General features: G+C 40.3%; 1 protein-coding gene across 1 annotated transcript in view; it reads left to right on the top strand.

Moving 5' to 3' along the window:
- The window catches only part of RTEL1 (regulator of telomere elongation helicase 1), a 100,081-nt gene that overhangs the window by 14,766 nt on the left and 63,804 nt on the right, over positions 1-21,511 (top strand). The window contains 6 exon segments of the mRNA XM_043980203.1: positions 9,873-9,948; positions 11,017-11,101; positions 11,964-12,029; positions 14,677-14,830; positions 15,900-15,938; positions 18,206-18,284. Of these exon segments, the coding sequence (XP_043836138.1) occupies positions 9,873-9,948; positions 11,017-11,101; positions 11,964-12,029; positions 14,677-14,830; positions 15,900-15,938; positions 18,206-18,284 (499 nt within the window).

Here is a 21,511-nt window from a genome sequence, read left to right as displayed (position 1 = left end):
TATTCTACATATTCTCCCCAAATGGTTATACATCATTTTCTGTCTGGTGCCTCTGAAGTAACCCAATATGTAGGTCCATTGTACAGTGGCAAGCTATTCCACTGAGGTAGAAGGGCACAATGAGGAATTATCCAATTGCATAGTCTAGATAACATCCAGAGCATATATGCACCAGAAAGGAACAAGTCAGTATTTTCAGGCTTGGAGCAGCCACACCAAACATCCTATTTCTCTTCTTTTAAGATACTGTGTCTTGTTACCAAAGAAATCTAATGCAACGGTTGCAAAAGCTGCATCACATAAAAAGTGGTTTTAAGAAGAAAAAGATAATAGATATTCATTGGTAACTTTAGAATTGGATGGTTGGGGGGCAGCTAGGTGGCACAGTGGATAAAGCACCAGCCCTGGATTCAGGAGGACCTGAGTTCAAATCCAGTCTCAGACACTTGATACTTACTAGCTGTGTGACCCTGGGCAAGTCACTTAACCCTCATTACTCCACAAAAAAACCAAAAGCAGAATTGGATGGTTGCCTTATCAAGCATATTTATATTTATTATTTCCTATTATACTTTGTTCTATTACACTTGTATTCTTAGCGAGCTGCTTTCATCACTGGGGATAAAACACAGTCATGGCAAGTGGCCTCACAAGGGCTAGAACACTGGGAAAGATAAAACTCTTCCACTTATCTTGTTTTCCATGTATTTAACCCTGCAAGCTGTTTTAAATCTTTTAGGAAGTAGAGGGAATAAACCTCTAGATACAGAAAAGGTTTTCCCAATTAAAAGCTGGTGGTTCTATCACTGGGATCTCTCTTAAGAGCCCTGTTATTTTACCCAAAAGCTCTTAGAGCTCAAATGTCCATGTCTGTCTTTGCAAGGCCTTTGGGACCTGAAGAGAGTCTTCAGGGTTAGCTGGGAGTTAGGTTGATTTCTTGGTGACTCACTGCTGCCATCTAGTCTAGCACTTTCTCCTGAGCTGCATCCTTTGTGAGAGCAGTCTAGTGCTCATCATCCTTTCCTCTTCCTGTGTCACTAGAACCACAAAACCACTAGTTCTGTTCCTGCTGTTACACTGTGAATAAATAGGTTAACTAAAGTTGACTTAATCATTCACTCTGGGGCCCCAGCTTCCATGAATAAATGTGATTGTTATCTGAGGCTCAGCTTTAGCTCAGCAGACTTATATCAAGCACAGCTGGTAGCCATTACATTGTGGTTTTGATATTTGAATTTTTACTATTACAGACATGGTGGAGAGGGGCCACTGAAAGAGAAGCAGCCCATTTTTTCCCAGCCAATTTCTATTTTTTCATGGCAGTTGAGAACCCAGAGTGAATAATTGAGTTAACTTTAGTTAACTTATTTATTAAACATTTATTAAGCACCCTCTGTGCCTAAAACATAATGAATTAGACATTGAGGATACTAAGAAAAATATAAACTAAAGCTCAAAGAGCTTATATTGCATTGGGAGTATATGACATACAATCAGAGAAGCAAATACAAGCTAATCTGAGAAGGTAGGCAGAGAGCAGGGATAGGGTTAAGTTGGTTCCTGATCACAGGAATTTGAACTGAGCTCTGAAGGAAGCTAAAGTGCCTGAGATAGGTGTGAGAAAGGAGTGCCTGACACAGAGTAGGCATGTAATAAAAGCAGGTTGATTGAGTGGAGTACATTCTAGGGAGGTAGGAATTGGAATACTAGAATGGTAGATGGTGGAGGCAACATTGGATTAAAGATTTGCAAAGTGTACAGAATGGAAGGACAAGAGGATTCCAGAGTGGACAATGCTTGTCAAACTGGTTAATTATGGGATCTAGACCCTGAGGGTGGAGGAGGGAATAAACATTTATTAAGTGTCTACTATATGCCAGGAAATGACAAATAATGTCATTCAATCCTCACAGCAATATATTACCTTGGGAGATGGGTGCTATTTTTCCAGTTGAAAAAACGGAACCAACAGTTTAAGTAATTTTTGTTTTCAGGGTTGTTTTTTTTTAATCATAAAAGTATTTTATTATTATCTAGTTACATGTAGAGATAGTTTTCAACATTTGTTTTTATAAGATTTCTAGTTCCAAATTTTTCTCCCTTCCTCCCTTCTTTCCCTCTCCCCAAGACGTCAAGCAATCTAATACAGGTTATATATGTACAATCACATTAAACATATTTCTGAATTGGTCATGCTGTGAAGAATCAGAGCAAAAGGGAAAAAACCTCAAAAAGGAAAAGAAAAAAAGTAGAAATAATATGGTTCAATCTGCATCTAGATTCCACAGTTCTTTTTTTTCTGGATGTGGAGAACATTTTCCATCATGAGTCCTTTGGAACTATCTTGGACCATTGTATTGCTGAGAAGAGTCAAGTCTATAACAGTTGATCAACACACAATGTTGTTGATACTGTGTACAATGTTCTCCTGGTTCTGCTCATCTCACTCTGCATCAGTTCATGTAAGTCCTTCCAGGTTTCTCTGAAATCTGCCTGCTCATCATTTCTTACAGCACAATAGTATTCCATTACATTAATACTTTACATACATTACATTCAACTTGTTCAGCCATTCCCCAATCGATGGGCATCCCTTCAATTTCCAATTCCTTGCCACCACAAAAAGAGCAGCTATAAATATTTTTGTACATGTGGGTTCTTTTCTCTTTTTTATGATCTCTTTGGGGAAAAGACCTAATAGTAGTATTGCTGGGTCAAAGGGTATGCATAGCTTTCTAGTCTTTTGGGCATAGTTCCAAATTGCTCTCCAGAATGGTTGGATCAGTTCAGTTCCACCAACAATGCATTAGTGTTCCAATTTTTCCACAGCTTCTACAATAGGTTAAGTAATTTGCCCAGGGTCACACAACTATTAGGGCTGGATTTGAACTCAGGATTTCCTGATTCTAAGTCGAGTGTACTTATCTACCTTGCCACTTAGCTCCTTTACTGTTTTGGGGTTTTTTTGGGCAGGGCAGTGAGGGTTAAGTGACTTGCCCAGGGTCATACAGCTAGTAAGTGTCAAGTGTCTGAGGCCAGATTTGAACTCAGGTCCTCCTGAATCCAGGGCCAATGTTTTATCCACTGTGCCACCTAGCTGCCCCCTTAGCTACCTTATTTCTTACCAAGGCTCACCCCTTTACCTGTTCGCGCAATCCTATTTCATTTGTCTCCTCCAGCAGATTGCCCCCTCTGTCATCCAGACTTTATCAATTATTTTCAGTCTCTCCCTGTATACTGGTCCATTCACTGTTTCCTAAAATGAAATGCCCATGCTTTTCCCATCCTGGAAAAACCCCTCACTCAATCCTTCCATTCCTGCTATCATCCTTTATCTCTTCTGCCCTTTGTAGGCAAGTCCTCAGAAAGTCCAACTACAGTAGGTGCCTCCACTTTCTCTCACTCTCTTTACAGTCTCTTTAACTTTACAGTCTAGTTACCAAAACTGTTCTCAGCAAAGCTACCAGTCATCTCTATGTTTTGCTTCTTTTTGTATCCCCAGAATTTGGCATGGTGCCTGACACATAGGCACCATTGTGCATTGATTGATTTATTGTCAGAAGAGGAAAGTGAAGCCAGCAAACGGGTGGTGGACTAGTAGAACAGAGGGAGGGAGGGGGAATGATGGAAGAGCACAGTGATAGGGGCAGCTAGGTGGCGCAGTGGAGGGAACACTGGCTCTGGATTCAGGAGGACCTGAGTTCAAATCCAGCCTCAGACACTTGACACTTACTAGCTGTGTGACCCTGGGCAAGTCACTTAACCCTCATTGCCCTGCAACCCCCACCCCACCACCACTACCACCAAAAAAATAAAACCAAAACAAGAAAAATTGGCAAAGGGAAACCACTGTGCAACATGTGCTAAAGATGCTCTTGAGAAGGATTGGTTGGGAAGCTCCACCTCTCTTCTTCCCCTCTCTCCTCCCTTCCTTAAGTCTACTCTTCTGGCCCTAGTCTACATGGTGATATTGTTCATAAGAAAACCCACAGGAGGGAGAAGGAAAGGAGCTGGAATCCCCAGTGAATGCTTTTCCTGGTTAAGAATTGCTAGTTCTCAAAAGGTTGCTGACAGTTTTTGATACTGTGCTGAAAACTGCAGACTGTGGCCTAGAATTAAATAGCTTCTCCGCAGGAGCTCTGGATATATGCTCCCTGGTGTTTCTTAATTCTCTTCACAACTTCCCTGGAAGGCCTATACTAGGCCTTTGGCTGAGGAAACCACAGCACCCAGAGTAAATGGACTGTCTTAGGCCTTCATGTAGTTCAGGAAAGGCCTTGGCTCCAAAGCTCTCAGTAGTCTGTTAAGGGCTAAAATTCTAGCTAAACTGTCTAAAATATCTAATGAGTGGTTGCCAATAAATTATAAGCTTTAGCAAGAGTTAGACTTTTAAGCATTTATTAAGGAGAATAAGAGTTTGGTAAAGAGAGAAGAAAAGGCCTAGATTCATATCTATTAAAGGGAGAGCACATTTCTAGCTCCCCTCTCCACCAGCATCCTCAGGAAAGGAGCCTCAGTCTCTTCCTTCCTCCTCCCACTAGCCCACGTCACTTTCTTTTCCAAAGAAAAGACTCCTGGTCTTGCCCTCAAAGACCTTCGCTTCATGGGCAGAACTCTTCTATAGTAAGTCTCCAGCAGGTGGCATCATTCCAATCGTTACAAGTCCTCACTAGGATAACTCTACTTTCTACCTATTGTGGCTGGCCTAGATGGCATCAAGGCTTCCAGGAATGCCCCCTCCAATCAGCTAAAGGAATCTATAGAGACCTCATCCCCTGGGAGTCATTGCCTCTGGGTCACCATCCGCAGAAGTGGTTATGGGAAGGCCAGCTGGAGAAAGCATATAGCCACCTTTTTTCTTTTTTTTTTTTTTGGTGGGGCAATGAGGGTTAAGTGACTTGCCCAGTGTCACACAGCTAGTGTCAAGTGTCTGAGGTCAGATTTGAACTTAGGTCTTCCTGAATCCAGGGCCAGTACTTTATCCACTGTGCCACCTAGTTGCCCCCTAGCCACCTTTCTTTTGCCTGATTCCTTGACATTTACTTCTCTTGATGCCTGACCAGCTCCATCCAGACTTTCTGTTACTAGGCAGAAAAAAAAATCATTGACAGTCATAAATCTAAAAGTCTTTGCTGCGCCAGGGGCATCATGCTCTGTGCTTAAGCTCTGGGCCGCTGCATAGGAAAGCCAGCCTCTCAGCTTTCTGGGAAGCTGCCTGGCATCAGCAGTGTTGGCTGAAGACCAGAAAGGGTGGAATGGGGCAGGGCATGAGTCAGCTGAGTCAGTTGTTGGAAATGTAAATAACAGATTTCAGTGCATGCAGAAGTCAGCACAGAACAGATACAGTGGAAACAGCCAAAGAAGATGCAGGTGCTGATAGGAAAAGAGACAACTGTGTGGAAAGGGAAAGGGGAGGGGAGGGATCAATGAGCATCAGAGAATTGTTTAGCTTTCTATTCAATCTCTTGAAAGATAAATTGGGAATATAAGGAACTAGAAAGGTCTAAGTCAAAGGCACAAAGAAATGGGTTCTTCTGCCATGTGACCTTTCTGCATCTGTTGAGGAACCTTCCTAAAGAACCCCCTGCAGCTGTCAGTAATGCAGGCTGAGGCTGCTTTTCTGTAAGGTACCCATGAATGGTTCAAGCCTTGGTGACTCTAGTCCTCACCCAGCATATCTAGCACTTGAAATTATGAAATTAAGAAAGGAGGAGCATGTCCTGAGAAGGGAGGCTTAGATCTGCATTGCCTCTCTTCTCCATTTTTCCAACCCCCTGCTCCAAGAGCATGAATTGTTTAGGCTGACAGACACTAGTTGCATGTTGCAAGAGGATTTTTATCTTTTAATTTCTTTTATAATTCTTTATATCTTCTCCTTAGCTCTTCATTTGCTTATTTCTCCTGTTGCAACTAATTTCACCCTGACTCCTTTAAACTTTTTTTTTTTTTTGGTGGGACAGTGAGGGTTAAGTGACTTGCCCAGGGTCACACAGCTAGTAATTGTCAAGTGTCTGAGGCCAGATTTGAACTCCTGAATCCAAGGCCAGTATTTTATCCACTGCACCACCTAGCTGCCCCCCTCCTTTAAACTTTTTATGACATCTTTATGTGGTGGATTCTTTCCTCTTGGTCCTCTATAGTCAATCACCTCTTTCTTCTTAACTGCCTAACAGCTTGGATTTGACCAGTTGGACCTGGGTTTGTTTTTACAAATCACTTGAGATTTCTAGAGTGAAAACAGAGGCTTTTAGGGTTGGCAAGAGGACTGTAATATAGACCATGGTGTTCCTGGTCTTGGCCCCTTTGGCTCCATTCTTAAATGTTAAGCTTCTTATTGAAGATACCTCCCAGTGAGTCTGTTTTGTTGAAGCAAGCTTGGTGCCCAAGGTCTGAATGTTCTGGTACTATAGAAACACTCCCACATTCTAGCTCACATTCACATATACAAGCCATCTAAACTATCTCAGGCCACGGCAATAGTGAGTGATTTGGAACAAGGAAGGTCACATTCAATTCTTCTATTCCTTGCCAGGTTGGAGAGATACTGCCAGCAAGCAGTATTAGGTGTTAACTCCTATGATTTTAGGATTTTTAGAAAATGGCCCTTCTTCTTGCCCCTGTTTTAACTGCTTCTTTGATTAGTTGATCTTAAATTATAAAGGGAAAGAAGTGTACTCCGGGGAGTTTGCCAACCAGGGTTAAATAATGACTCTTAATAGGAAGGCTTTGCTTTGGTCTCTGGCTGAGCTCTAGTACACAGCATGCCAATTGGCTGCTGCTGTTGCTATGGTGTTACTGAATGGATACCTTCTCTCCTCTCTCCGTCTGGTCTCTGCCTTTCGCTTGTCTCCTTATTCTGGGAGCCTTAGAGATGTTTTGGGCCCATCATGCTTTGGAGGAGCAGAGGGCTTGGTTCTTCAGTGAGAGCAGGCCTCATGTAAGAACTTATAGGTGTTTGCTTATTCTTGTAATTGAAATTAAGAATGAATCAAGTTGGAGTGAACCAAACCAGGGAACTCACTGGTGTAAATACTAGCTCCTGTTGTGGCAAGGAAACAACCTGGAAAGTCTATGCCACATTTCTGATGGAAGTACTGTTCTTTTAAAAGGCTCGGTCTGTCTAAGGACTTCTCAAAAAAAAAGATCAAATAGTCTGCTTAATGTACCCTCTATATGTTGGTACCTTCTTGAGACTAATTGCCAGCCCCCACCAAAGGGCCTTGAGTGACTTGGAAGTTGTGTTTCATATGCTTACAATGAGGCTTTTCACCTTGAACCCCTGGCAGCTTGTTTTGATGCTTGATTTCTATTGCAATCAGAAAGAACTGACTTTTTTTTTTAGTATTTTTTTTCAATTACATGTAAAGATTGTTTTCAACATTCTTTTTTTTTTTTTTGGTGAGACAATTGGGGTTAAGTGACTTGCCCAGGATCACACAGCTAGTAAGTATCAAGTGTTTAAGACCAGATTTGAACTCAGGTCCTCCTGAATCCAGGGCCGGTGCTTTATCCACTATGCCACCTAGCTGCCCCTTGTAAGGGGCTAAAATTCTAGCTAGTCTGTCTAAAATATCTAATGAGTGGTCACCAATAAATTATAAGCTTTAGCAAGAGTTAGACTTTTAAGCATTTATTAAGGAGAATAAGAATTTGGTAAAGAGAGAGAGAGGCTTAGATTCATCTATCTATTAAAGGGGAGAGAGCATTCCTAGCTCCACTCTCAACCAGAGTCCTGACGAAAGAGAGCGAGAGCTCCAGCCTTGCCCCTTCTTTCTCCCACAAGCAAATGTCACTTCCTGATGCCAGAGAGCCGCATGTCTTGCCCTCAGATGCCTTCTCCTCATGGCAGAGTGTCCTGCAGTAAGTCTCCAGCAGGTGGTGTCATTCCAATCGTTATACCCTCAACATTTATTTTTGTAAGATTTGGGTTCCAAATTTTTCTCCCTTCCCTCCCCCCTCCCCAAGATGGCAAGCAATCAGATATATAATCAGGCAGCTTACCACACCACCATCCTCCCAGACATAGAGCTTTCTCAGTTCAGAATTTTTGATCCTGCACTTGGCCTGGGATGATCACCACCTATTGGCTATGGTAGAGGAAGGTGAGAGTAAAGATAGCAGGGTCTGGGGCACTGAAACAGCCTTCTTATCTCATCACTATATTCGATCAAGTCCTGGTACACACAGGCACACACACATGCACATGCGCTACCCTACCACTGCCCCCGCAAACTATATGAAATGACTACATAATCTAATCAATCTCAATACACTGCAAAATTTTTCTAAGATTTGTTCTGCACTTTTCTACCCTGATTTTTGTGTGTCCCTTTTCTTAGACCAGCTGGATCTCCATTGGGTTGACCCTTCCTGGGCTTCCCCCCACCTCCCCCTGCCCTTGTTCTTCATGTCATTAGGCCTTTAGTTTCTTCATTCTCCACATGGCAAGGCTGTTCCTCTGTGGTGGATTGGTCCCCCTCAGGTCCCTTTTGTATCTCTGGGTTTGTTCCATAATACATTCAATACTTAGGCTTTGGACAGTAGGGAGCTTATCCGTCCTCACACTACTTTGCAGTTAACCTCATCTCACTGATCCCTTTAGCTCTGGTTAAAGTGGCAGATTTTGATTATTCCTTAAACTCTTCTGTGCTGTATTGCTTCTGAGCTTGACTTTGGTTGTTGTTTTGTTTTTTGTTTTGTGAGGCAATTGGGATTAAGTGACTTGCCCAGGGTCACACAGCTAGTAAGTGTTAAGTGTCTGAGGCCAGATTTGAACTCAGGTACTCCTGAATCCAGAGCTGGTGCTCTATCCACTGCGCCACCTAGCTGCCCCCAACTTTGTTTTTATGTTTAAAGACACCAGAATTTATACTAATTGATAGGAGAGGACAAATCAAGAAGTGAATTATCTCCATATTGCAGCCTAACAGCTCATTCTTACTGAGGACTGTCTCTAGAGATTTGCTTGAACTGAGATTATGCAAGAACAAGAGTCCATTGCAACTGCTGTCTCCTTGATAGTCTGAAAAGGAGGTAAAGGTTATCTGTCAGATAGAGTGAAGGATTTTCAGTTGTTTTTCAGATGTGTCCAATTCTGTGTGACCCTATTTGGTTGTTTTTTTTGGCTAAGATAATGGAGTGGTCCTTCTCCATTTTACAGATGAGGAAACTGAGGCAAACAGGGTTCAGGGTCATACAGCTGGTGTCTGAGGCCAGATTTGAATTCATGAAGATGAGTCTACCTGACTCCAGGCCTGTCATTTTGTCCACTGAGCCACCTGGCTACCTGAGTGAGGGATGGTAACAAGGAAAAAGATAGGTTTTTTACCCTCCAAGAATCTCTGAGTGAGCTACTTTTCTGTGGTCTACTCTGTCTCTTAAGACTAAATAAGACCAAAGCCAGTGGGTAATACTGCTCAGCTCATTTTGACTTCTTTTGGTATTCTTGCCTCATCAGGCTTTGGCTCCAGGCATTTTGTCCTGGGGATGGAGGCGAGAAACAGCTGGCTCCACTATTTGTATTGGTATCCTGGGAAAAGATTGTCTTTGTGTCCTCTCTGGAACCTGCTTAGCATCTAGCTGTGAATTTTGGTATAGATATAAAGCCTAGGATGGGAGGACTCATGCTAAGATATAGGGTGTGTCTGTTCTTTGTTCTGATTGACTTTCACGGATGCTCCTGAGACTTCCCCAAAGGAGTTATAATTGTGCTGACAGTCTGCAATGTGCCAGGTATTATATTTTTGCCCTAAGTACTACTCCCCAGTTTATAGAATGATATGTGTCCTTGGGGCTTGAGGATTGACTTGAGAACTCATGAAACCTTTATGTGAAAAGTAGACGTTTATTCATTCTTGGCTGTATTCTCACAGAGAAGAGCACAGAGAAGGAGCTGGTCACTCCTATCCTGGATATTGAAGATTTGGTTAAAAATGGAAACAAGCACAAGTAAGAACCAACCGCCTTTGCTCCTGTCTTCCCTTCCCTGCTCAGCTTTTGTGACAAGCAGAGCCTTCACACAGTTCCTACTAACCACCACAGGGTCTTATTTGTATGAGGCATGTGGTTGGCATTATTGTGGATAATGAGAATTTGAAACAGTAATCAGAAGTTGTCAGAGAGGAGCCAGTGGAATTGTGTGGGCTCCCTCCTGACTCTTCTAAGAGGCCCTTTCAACTTATAGCCCAGACCCCTGCTGGTTCTTATCCTATTCCAGTTTTTGCTAATGGCCCTGAGTACAGTGGGACTTTTCAATATGTGGGACCCAGCTAAATCCTTTTTGTTATTAAGTAGTCAGTCCTGGTGGTACCTGCTTTTATTTGTGGACTCTTAGCTATCTCAAGAAGCAACATAGGGGATTATTAGCCAGAGATCAATGTTACCTGATTACATTGAACCCTTCAGACACAATGGGAAGTGCAGTGTTGTTCCTGGATCCCTATTAAAGAAAAACAAAATGTTACTTTTGATCTATATGACTTTCCAGTTTTCCTTTATATGATCTTTTGACATGTAGAAGCACCTATGAGTTGGGCTTTTGTCCCCTCCTGTCAGCCTTCTGTCTTCAAGACTAATGTGCCCATTCTGTCCATTGAGAATGTCACAGCCTCTCCTGTGCTCCAGGACAAAGCTTCTTAAACTGGGTCTCCACCCCATATGGGGTCAAGTAACTGAATGTGGAGGTTGTGAAAAATTTGGCCACAGTTAAAGGCTATGTATGCATATTTTATGTACCTAAATACCCCAGGTAGAGTGAAAATTTCTTGGGTGAAAAGAGATCGCAAGTGGAAAAAGTATAAGAAGCTCTGCTCTAGGAAACTTTTTAAGTTGCAGAGAAAGTATACTTATAGAGGGAGTTTCCTCATTCAAGAGGTCAGTCCAGTTCACACATCCAATCCCTACTCCTTTCTACTGAGAAACCCTTGAGTGTGAGTGTAATCAAGAAAGGAAAGTGCATTCTCATGTTTCTATGAGTGGTCTTAGTATCTGATTCCCTGTTCTTTCATTTTAAAACAGAGTCTGCCCATATTATTTATCTCGGACACTAAAGCAGCAAGCAGACATCATTTTTATGCCATACAATTATCTGTTGGACTCCAAGGTAATGATGATTCATTATTTGTATTCATACTTATTTCCTTATTGACTTGTAGTGACTTAAGCCTAGTGTAAAAGGTCAAAGAAGGGATACTTCAGGTACACATTTTGCCTTGGCAAAATGCATTGGTTGGGTTAGGGTACTTTGTGCCTTCACTGCCACAAAAAACAGGACAAGAATAAAAACTCTGAAACCCTCTGAGAGCAGCAATAGATCAAGATCCGCTCAGACTTTACTATTTGCCAGGAGCCCAGGACTGTGTTAAACAGAGGCTGAAATATACTGAAGTTGTAGATCAATCATTTTGTGGCGTTGTGAAGAGTGCCAAGCTATTGGGAAAGGTCCTTTTCTAGAGCATTCCTGTACATTTTCATATATATATATATATATATATGTATGTATGTATAATTTTTTGTCAAAAAAGATTGTGGTCACTTGATACCTAAGCAGAAAGGAAACTTTTGCATCACTTGGGCCAGTATGTTCTGAAACTTTGTTTTCACTAAGAGCACAAGAGGGGAAAATCCTGCCATCCTCTGGTAGCAGACGGATGCAAAAGAAGGCAGCTAGGAGAAGCCAGAGTACTTGCTCCAGGCACAAAGTGTGTGATGTGCTTCTGGAAGTCTCCTCGGCATGGGCCTGCCTCTTGAGTTCATGCGAGAAGCTTCAGGCTTGGCAGTTTTCTCTCATTTTTTCTGCTCCCCCAAAGCAAATACCATTTATTCTGAAAGACTGGTCAGTCCAAACCATTTCAATATACTTTTTTCCCAGAGAAGCTTTTTACAACTCCATATGGCTGAGCTTAGTTTCTGTTTCATCTACCTCCACCCTCGTACATTCTCTTTCCTTAACTTTTCTTTTGCAGACACGAAGGGCACACAACATTGACCTTAAAGGGACAGTCGTGATCTTTGATGAAGCTCACAATGTGGTAAGTGTCTTTATGAGTGTCTTTACGGTTACTCTTTTCCTGAATTAGTGTTCCCCACATCTAACTGGATAATCTCTTCTCCCCAGTCCCATGATAGTCATCTTCCTTGGCATGTAATTGGTTTGGATTTCCCAGAGATTTAAATCAAGTCCTTTTTCTTTCTTTTTTTTTCTTTTTTCTTTGGTGAGGCAATTGGGGTTAAGTGACTTGCCTAGGGTCACACAGCTAGTAAGTGTTAAGTGTCTGAGGCCAGATTTGAACTCAGGTCCTCCTGACTCCAGGGCCGGTCCTCTATCCACTGTGCTACCTAGCTGCCCAAAATTGTTTTGTTTTTGTTTTGCAGAGCAGTGAAGGTTAAGTGACTTGCCCAGGGTCACATAGCTAGTAAGTGTCAAATGTTTGAGACCAGATTTGAACTTAGGTCTTCCTGAATCCAGGGCCAGTGCTTTATCCGCTGCGCCACGTAGCTAGATCAAGTCCTTTTTAAAAGCAGACTGACAAGTAAATATCTGCTGGACTATTTAGGGGTGGGACCAGGGAATGCTGTATCTTTGCCTTCTGTGTCAGTCTTGGCATTTTAAAATTTGATTTCCTTTGTTGGTGTTTATTCATATGACTGTAGTCAGCCTCATTTTGTTCTTTCCACATTTTTGTTTTGTATTCATGTCTGTTACTTTTTATGACATGATATTTTATATATATATATTACATTAACATGCTATAATTTATTTAGTATTTCCCAGCCATTGGATACATAGGACATAGAACATTCATGTGTAGTTAGGACCTTCTTTTCTCCTAATAACATTCTTTGAATAGAGTCACAACAGCTGGGGTAAAATATATGGTTAGTAGCTTTTATTATATATTGCCAGGTTGCTGGAAGTCTCTTGGAAGCCATTCTTCAGTCCTACCAACTATGTAACAGAACTTGTTTCATTAAGGTGTATAGTTGATTATTTTATTTATTTTTTTAGTGAGGCAATTGGGGTGAAGTGACTTGCCCAGGGTCACACAGCTAGTAAGAGTTAAATGTCTGAGGCCGGATTTGAACTCAGGTACTCCTGACTCCAGGGCCGGTGCTCTACCCACTGTGCCACCTAGCTGCCCCCTGTATAGTTGATTATTGAAATTATGCTACAAAATGTGGGTTTATTTTTTATCTTTTTGGGGCAGTGGCATTTGAAAATTATTAGCAGGTAGAGTCTCTCCTTTTTGACATCATTTCCTTTCTTTATAATATTTGCTTAACCTTAGTACTGAAAGGGAACATTCACTGTCTTTGCTCTCAAGGCCATTGATTTTTGTGAACAGGGAACACTTTACTACAGGGAATCATGGCTTTTAAAGCCTGCTGAATAGAAATGGTTCTGGAGTAAGGTATGTTTCAAGCCCTACTTCTTAAACCCTCTTTCAGAATTAGGATCATTGAATGAGTGGATGAATGATCAATGTAAGAAAGAACATCTTAAATATTAAAGCTAAATCTAGAAATGAAATGGTCTGCCTTCTGATGTAATGGATTTCCTGTCTCTAGAAATGTTCAAGCAGAAATTGGACTCTGACTTTGGAGAGTTATGTTTTGGATACAGGGGTGGAAGAGATTCTATCTATGATTTGGAAGGGGTCTCTAAGACTCCCCTCTTAATATTATATGATTCTAGGGGAAGCTGGGTGGCTCAGTAGATAGAGCACCAGCCCTGGAGTCAGGAGTACCTGATTTCAAATCCAGCCTCAGACACTTAACACTTACTAGCTGTGTGACCCTGGGCAAGTCACTTAACCCCAATTGGCTCACTAAAAAAAAAAAAATATGGAGTCCTGAGGCAAAGGCATAATCAAGGAGCTTTGGGCTTTGGGTCAGATGTTTTTCTTTTTTTTTTCCGTGAGGCAATTGGGGTGAAGTGACTTGCCCACACAGCTAGTAAGTGTTAAGTGTCTGAGGCCAGATTTGAACTTAAGTACTCCTGAATCCAGGGCCAGTGCTCTATCCACTGCACCCACCTAGCTGTCTCCCAGATGTTTTTCTTTAATATAGTAGACAGAACATTGAACTTCGAGTCAGGAAGAACTGAGTTCAAATCTTAGACAAATACCAGCGGTGTGACCCTTGGCAAGTGACTTAACATTCTCAGCCTCAGTTTCCTCATCTCTAAAATGGGGGTGATAATAGCACCTATCTCCTAGAGTTATTTTGAGGATCAAATGAGATAATACATGTAAAATGCTTTGCAAACCTTAAAGCCCTCTATAAATGTTAGTTTTTATTATTATAGTTATTCGAAAGGAAATGTAAATGTAAAACTCCAAAGCATCTCTTTTGCTTCATGGGAGTATATTAATTGTTATATCTCTGGCTACATAGAACAACTATGTAGCCCAAGATACAGGAGATGCCAGGCTATTCCTGTTTTTAATGTCTATCCTTTAGGTAGGTTAGTGTCAGGTTTTATTAAGGGATTTGGGTATCTTTTTCCTGTACTTTTAACTTCTTCCTTTCGTTTTTTTCTACCTGAGTCCATGACAGACATGTCCTGAGTGACTTTGCCAGTCTCTGGCTTCACTACCTCTAGAACTGCTCAGAGCTGAGGTGTATTTAGCATTCATTCCTGGTTCTGCTCTCAATTTGGGTTTCTTTACCTCTCAGGAGAAGGTATGTGAGGAATCAGCTTCATTCGATCTAACTCCTTTTGACTTGGCATCTGGCCTAGATGCAATAAATCAGCTGCTAGAAGAACAGACGAAGTTGCTGCAGCAAAATGAAATCCATGCAGAATTCAACATGGAACTTGACAATTCAGGTGAGTGTGACAATAGAGGAGTCAAGAAACAGTTTTTAGAGAAATAATAAAGGGTCACAAGGTCATTCAGACTAAAATAAAAACAGGATTTCCACCATATGAAAATTGGCTTTTTGATAGTCTGGGACCTCAGAAGCCCACTGATCCAAGTTCTAGCCAAGCAGAACCTAATCCTGTTGAAACTTGTATTCACTGGGCTAACAGCAATCTTCCTTAAAATGAAATGACATCCGCATCTCAAATTCCAAGACTAAGTGTATCTATAGTAGCAGTAATTTTGGACATTTCCCAAGTTCCTTTGCATCTCTTTCTTCCAGAGAACTGTATGTACAAATGGGTGGTGTGAACTTACCAGTCTCATATATCTCAACTGTACATGTCTTTTTTTTCCTATTAAAAAAAATTATTAATTTATTTTATTTATACTTTTCAGTTCCAAATCTCTGTCGCTCCTTCCCTCCCTCCCCAAGGTGGCAAACTATCTGATATGGGTTATGCATGTATGATCATGCAAAATATCACCATATTTGTCAGTTTTTACAAGCAAATTAAATCATTTTTTTTAAATGTAAGAATGTGAAAAATAGCATGCTTCAGTCTGTTCCATCAATATCAGTTCTTTCTTTGGAGGTGGATAGTATGTTTCATCAATAGTCCTTTGGGATTGCCTTGGATCATTGTATTGCTGAGAATAGTCAAGACATTCACAGTTCTTTATCAAACACTATTGCTGTCTCTTTGTACAGTATTCTCTTAGTTCTGCTCATTTCCCAATACATCATTTCATACATGTCTTTCCAAGCTTTTCTAAAGTCATCCTGCTTGTCATTTCTTATTGTACAATAATATTCCATCACCATCATGTACCACAATTTGTTTAGCCATTACATGTCTTTAGATGGGTTTCCAAGGTTCATTATTCAACTCTAATTTTTTGCTTGTATTTTCTGTCCTCTGACATAGAATGGGGAAAGATGATTGGTTGAGACTGTACCCTTACCTAATAAAAGATGCCCTGATTTTCAGTAGGATCACATACTGACTCTATCTTGTTTCTTGTTTTGTACAGGTCTGAATATGGAGCTTGAAGATATAGCTAAGGTAAAAAGTAAGTCTAACTTTTCTCATTCTACCTCTTTTTCTAAGAAACTGAGTTGTATAGGAATACTTGCTGGAATGCTGAGCTTGAATAGGGGATCATTGTTGTCGAATCTTTTTAGTTAAAGCCCTTTAAAAGGACCTTCTATCGATAATTTTGGCATAATTCTAGTTTTAAATTACAAGAACTGACAAAGAAGAGACAAAATTATTCCTATTTATAGTTGATATGATAGTATACTTAAAACACCCCAAAGAAATCAGTGAAGAAGCTAGTTGAGATGAATAATAGTTTGAGGTAAAGTAGCAGGATACTAAATAAATCCACAGAAATCACCAGCATATAGTACTTTTTTTTTTGCACAGGGCAATGAGGGTTAAGTGACTTGCCCAGGGTCACACAGCTAGTAAGTGTCAAGTGTTTGAACTCAGGTCTTCCTGAATCCAGGGCCGGTGCTTTATCCACTGCGCCACCCAGCTGCCCCCAAGTGCCAGTATATAATACTAACAAAAACCTGGGAAATATTGAGAGAAATTGAATTAGAAATAACTACAAAATGCCTAACATAACTAGGAGTTAGCCTAACAAGACACATAGAAGATTTATAGAAACAAAACTATAGAAATAACAGAAGAGAAATCTTTGGAAAGTGGTTCACTCGCTGTGCCAATATAATAAAAGAATGCTATTGCTTAAATTAATTGCAAATTTAGTGCTTAGAGCAATCAAACAACCAAGAAAGTACTTTATAGAATAATACAAAACTGTTACAGAACTCATTTGGAGGAACAAAAGAATCTCAAGGGATATAATGAGGAAAACTCTATTATAAAGCAGTAATCATAAAACCTTTTTGTACTGGTTAAAAAGCAGAAAAGTAGGTTAGTGGAACAAAATAGTAGCTCAGTGTTTGGTAAACCCAGTGTCATAAACTTCTTAGACGAATTCCCTTTTTGACAAGAATTTGTAGGAAAACAAGAAAGTGGTCTGTCACCCCCATCATTCCCTAATAAATAAGTGATCAAAGGATGCTAAATTACTAATAGTTCTAAATTACTAATAGTAAAAGAAATACAAATTAAAACAACTTTTGTGTTTTCGTTGCATCCTATAAATTCACAAAGATGATAGAAGATAGTAAAAGTAAGTGTTGGAGTACCTCTGGACAACAAGTATACTAATAAACTTTTTGTGGTGGAGCTCTGAATTTTAGATTAATTCTGGATATTAATTTGGAATTTTGCAATCAGAGTGACTCAACCATACAACCCTTTGATCCAGTGCTTCTGCTAGTGAACATAAGACCATAGGAGGTGAAAGATAGAAACAGATCCCAAATATACCCAAATATTCATGGTGGCCCTGCCCTCTTTCGGGGATCAAAGAATTGTACACAAAGTGAGTGAATGACATTTGAGAAATGACTTAAAAACTGTGGCATATGAATGTAATGTGAGAAATTCAGAAACTTGGAAAGATTTGTATGAACTGATGGAAAATGCAGTAAGTAGAACAAAAAGAACAACATACACAATGATTACAAGAATGTAAATTATAGAAACTAAAAAAGGCAATGATGGTCCCAGGGAAGAGATACTGAAATCCCTTTCTCCTCTCTAACAAGAGTTTGGGGACTAAAACAGAATGTCTATACCTTGTGGTATAGTTATCTTTGGTGGTTGTGTTTAATTTTTTTTGGTTTGTGTTTTGTTGTTATTGTTGTTACAATGGAGGATTCAACCTGGAGAGGTTGACAAAGGATATCAATAAGACATTAAAAAAAAAATTTAAAGGCTCATCTGTCAGGATTTCAAAGGGAGCAAAGTGTTTGGCCATGTCAGTCCAGCTTTGGGATGAATGGGAGTTGCTAGGGATAGATTGAGACTTTTCTTTGAGCACAGCACATCGAAGCTCTGGACTTCACCTAGGAAAATAAAGACCACATTCTGCAGATAATTCTGCAGGGGCCTGCAGAATTGAGGTAGTGATGGTATTCATTGAGCACTACCATGATGTCAGCTGACCTAAATACATGAAAAGAGATTTTGTTGCTTGACCTTTATGTGATTATCTGGATGTTTGGGTATCTGAGTATCAGTGAGGGCCTGCTTTCTTTTTTTTTTTCTTCCAGTTCTTAACTGCCTTTCTTTTACACCCCATCGAAGTGTGAGAGATTGAGTATTTTGAATAGAACCAAGATATAGGTGTGTAGACCTGCTTATGTAACAGTTTTTACCAGTCTTTCTCTTCATTCTCTCTTCTGTTTGCCTTGGCAGTAATTCTTCTTAAACTGGAAAGTGTAATTGATGCCATTGAGCTTCCAGGAAATAACACTGGCATGACTAAGCCTGGAAGGTAAGTCCTACCCGTGAAGACTCATGTCCCAGGGTTCTGCATTTTGTATTGTATCTGCCTATATGTCTTGGTTAGGGCAGGTTCCCTCACGTTTCTCTTTGGGGCTTGAGATCATGAAGATCAAATGGCTAGGAGCTCAGTCCCTAAAAGTCATCCTAGCTTTCATCTGATAGATGAAGATGATTACAGAGTAGACTTTTGGAGGCCAGGTGATTACAACCCAACCTAACCCACTTTTCTATCCACCTGAAACTATGTCTCACATCCCATCCAGCCGTCTACCTTGTTTCTGCATGCCCCTTTACTTCCTGCCTCCTTCCCCCCTCCAGTAATCAAATTAATCCAGTCATGTTTCTGAAATATTTCAATACTTCTGAAAAGGCTCTATCCCCTATGACTTGACTTACTATCCCCTGTGACACCCCAACCTAAAACTACTTTTCTGACTTCTCCTATGTGTTGTCTCTGCCTATTAGAATGATTTTTGTTTGTTTGTTTGTTTGTTTGTGTGTGAGGCAATTGGGGTTAAGCTGCCTCTCTGCCTATTAGAATGTAAGCTTCTTGGGGCAGCTAGGTGGTACAGTGGATAGAGCACCAGCCCTGGATTCAGGAGGACCTGAATTCAAATCCGGCCTCAGATACTTGACAGTTACTAGCTGTGTGATCCTGGGCAAGTCACTTAACCCTCATTGCCTCGCCAAAAAAAAAAAAAAAAAGAATGTAAGCTTCTTGAGTACAGGGGTTATTTCACTTTTGTATTTGTATACCCAGAGCCTAGTACAGTATATAGTATGTAGTAGGTGCTTAATAAATGTGTTTTCATTCTGTTTTCATTCTTTCAAGCGACCATTACTTTTATCATTACCTTTCCCCCAAAAAACAGTCTCCTCTTATAAATATTTTTATTTCCACCAAAGGCACAAGCATTCTTTCAGTCTCTTAGGTTTGTAACCCCATATTTCCAGCTCATTGGACAATACCCTCACCCCATCCTACACTTTGCAGTATAGTTACACTTGGCTGTCCCTCATAGAACCTCTCTTCCTTTAAATGCAGCTCAGGCACCATCTTCTGCATGAAACTTTTCCTGACTCCACTAACTACCAGTACCCTCCCATCCAAACTACCTGGGATATATTTTTTATTTATTCATTTTCTGTTTATGCCATATATTTGTCTCCTGAATTAGAATGGAAGCTCTTTGTGAGCAGAGATTGTTTCACTCTTTGTACATGTATTCTCATAACCTTATACAGTGCCCAGTACATAGGAGGAGTTTAAGAAATATCTATTGATTAATCAATCATTGATTAATTAATTAATCTGGTCAGAACACCAGAATTCTTCAGTTTTCTCTCTCTCTTGATTCTGTTTCTCTATCACACATTAAGTTATCTTTTCCTTTTGAAACAGCCCAGAATTGATAAAAACTGGTAGGAAACTGTATTTCTTTCTTTGTCACTCCTCAAACAATATATTTCCACGGATACTAGAAATTTTATCTACTCTCATTGCTTAGAACATTTTGTCTTACTGTTTGCCTTTTGTGATTTGCTTTTTCCAGAGAGGTAGGCTAGCTTTCAGCCACCAAATTAGCATCAAGTTTCATGCAAGGAACAGATCACCCACATGCTGAAAATAGGAGAAATCAAGCTGAGACCTTTACACTGCTGTCCTTCATCTATGTCTCCTTATTTACAAATGTACTTTCTGTTGTGGAAGTTTTGGGCTCCATTTTGGGGCACAGGTAATAATAGTTATGAGAAATACTTCACCTGCCTTTTGGTTGGATCTGATTTGAAGAGACATATCACTGTGGATTCAAGCTTTTCTATTCTGATAATTATTTTTCCTGTGCAGGCCATATATTCTTCTTTCACAATTCTTTTTCTTTCTTGAACCATTTGAGAACCTCCTACTGTGGTCCTAAGCTCTCTTGGGAATCCACAGGGTCTTCTATCTCATCAGGTGTTGGTTCCGTTTCCTTGGCCTTACAATACATATTCTGAAATGTTTGGACTTGTTTAGGTGCTCTCATGGTGATCTTCACTTCTGTTTTAATATCTTCTCTGTTGATTTATCTGCTTGTGCTCCAGTTTTCTGAGTTTTCTTCTGAAATCTTCAGAATTTTAGTCTTTTTGCTCATTTTCTAACATCTTCCACTTTAAAAAAATTTTTTTAATTATAAAAGTATTTTATTATTTTCCAGTTACATGTAGAGATAGTTTTCAACATTACATCTTCCACTTTTAAAAAAATAGTTTTATTTTTTCCCATTACATGTAAAGATAGTTTTCAACATTCATTTTTGTAAGACTTTGAGTTCCAAATTTTCCTCCCTCCTTCCATTTACTCCCCGCTTCTGAAGCCAGCAAGCAGTCTGATATAGGTTATATATTACAATCATGTTATATATGACATCTTCCACTTTGTTAGTAGATTCCTCTGACTGGGCCTCAAAGCTGTCTCAGATTCCTCCTACACTGAGGTATTCAATCTTCACAGCCTTATTCCCTGCCCCAAGGAACTCCTGGGCGGGGGGATATGAATTGGTCCTAGACGAATGCCAGTCCCCTTTCCTTTTGGCCTGGTACAGCCTCTGGTACCTTGTCTCTGTTTCCTCTGTTCTTTAGTTTCCAGGTTGAGTGTGGCTATATCAGTACTCTGCAGGCCCAGGAAGAATATTCCTCTGTTTTTCTAAACCTCCACCTCCACAGAGGGAGAGTCAGTGGGGAAAAGAGAGGGGAGTTGGGCAAAGCTGAGTTTTGTTGCTCGCTGCCATGTGAGTCAAGGTATACATAGCAGCATCAATGAGGAAATTATGGAGTAAATCCCAGAACACAAGCCTGAGAGTCTGGTTGTGGTTCCCTGCCAGAACTTGGGAGTTGGTTAGGGAGATGATGCCAAGTGAGCATGTTAAGGAATAAGAATTAGCCATCTCTACTCTTAATGCATCAGGTTGTTATCTTGTTAGATTTCTTAACATGTTGACCTATGGGGTTAGCTGCAATTACTTTGATCTCTTGTGTGTAATTGTTTGAGGGAGTTTTGAGAGATTGTGAGGGGTACAGAAAATGTCTAGTCCTCCATCATGTTGGTCACATGACCTTGATATCTCCTGTCAGATCTAACTTGAAAGTTATTTGTATTATAACTTACATAGTTAAGATTCGGGGTTCATATTGTTGTGATTTTGCTTTGTTCGCTTTATTTCATGTAAGTCAGAA

This window comes from Dromiciops gliroides, chromosome 2, assembly GCF_019393635.1.
Source record: "Dromiciops gliroides isolate mDroGli1 chromosome 2, mDroGli1.pri, whole genome shotgun sequence".
NCBI classification, from domain to species: domain Eukaryota; kingdom Metazoa; phylum Chordata; class Mammalia; order Microbiotheria; family Microbiotheriidae; genus Dromiciops; species Dromiciops gliroides.
This window is presented reverse-complemented; position numbering and strand designations above follow the sequence as displayed.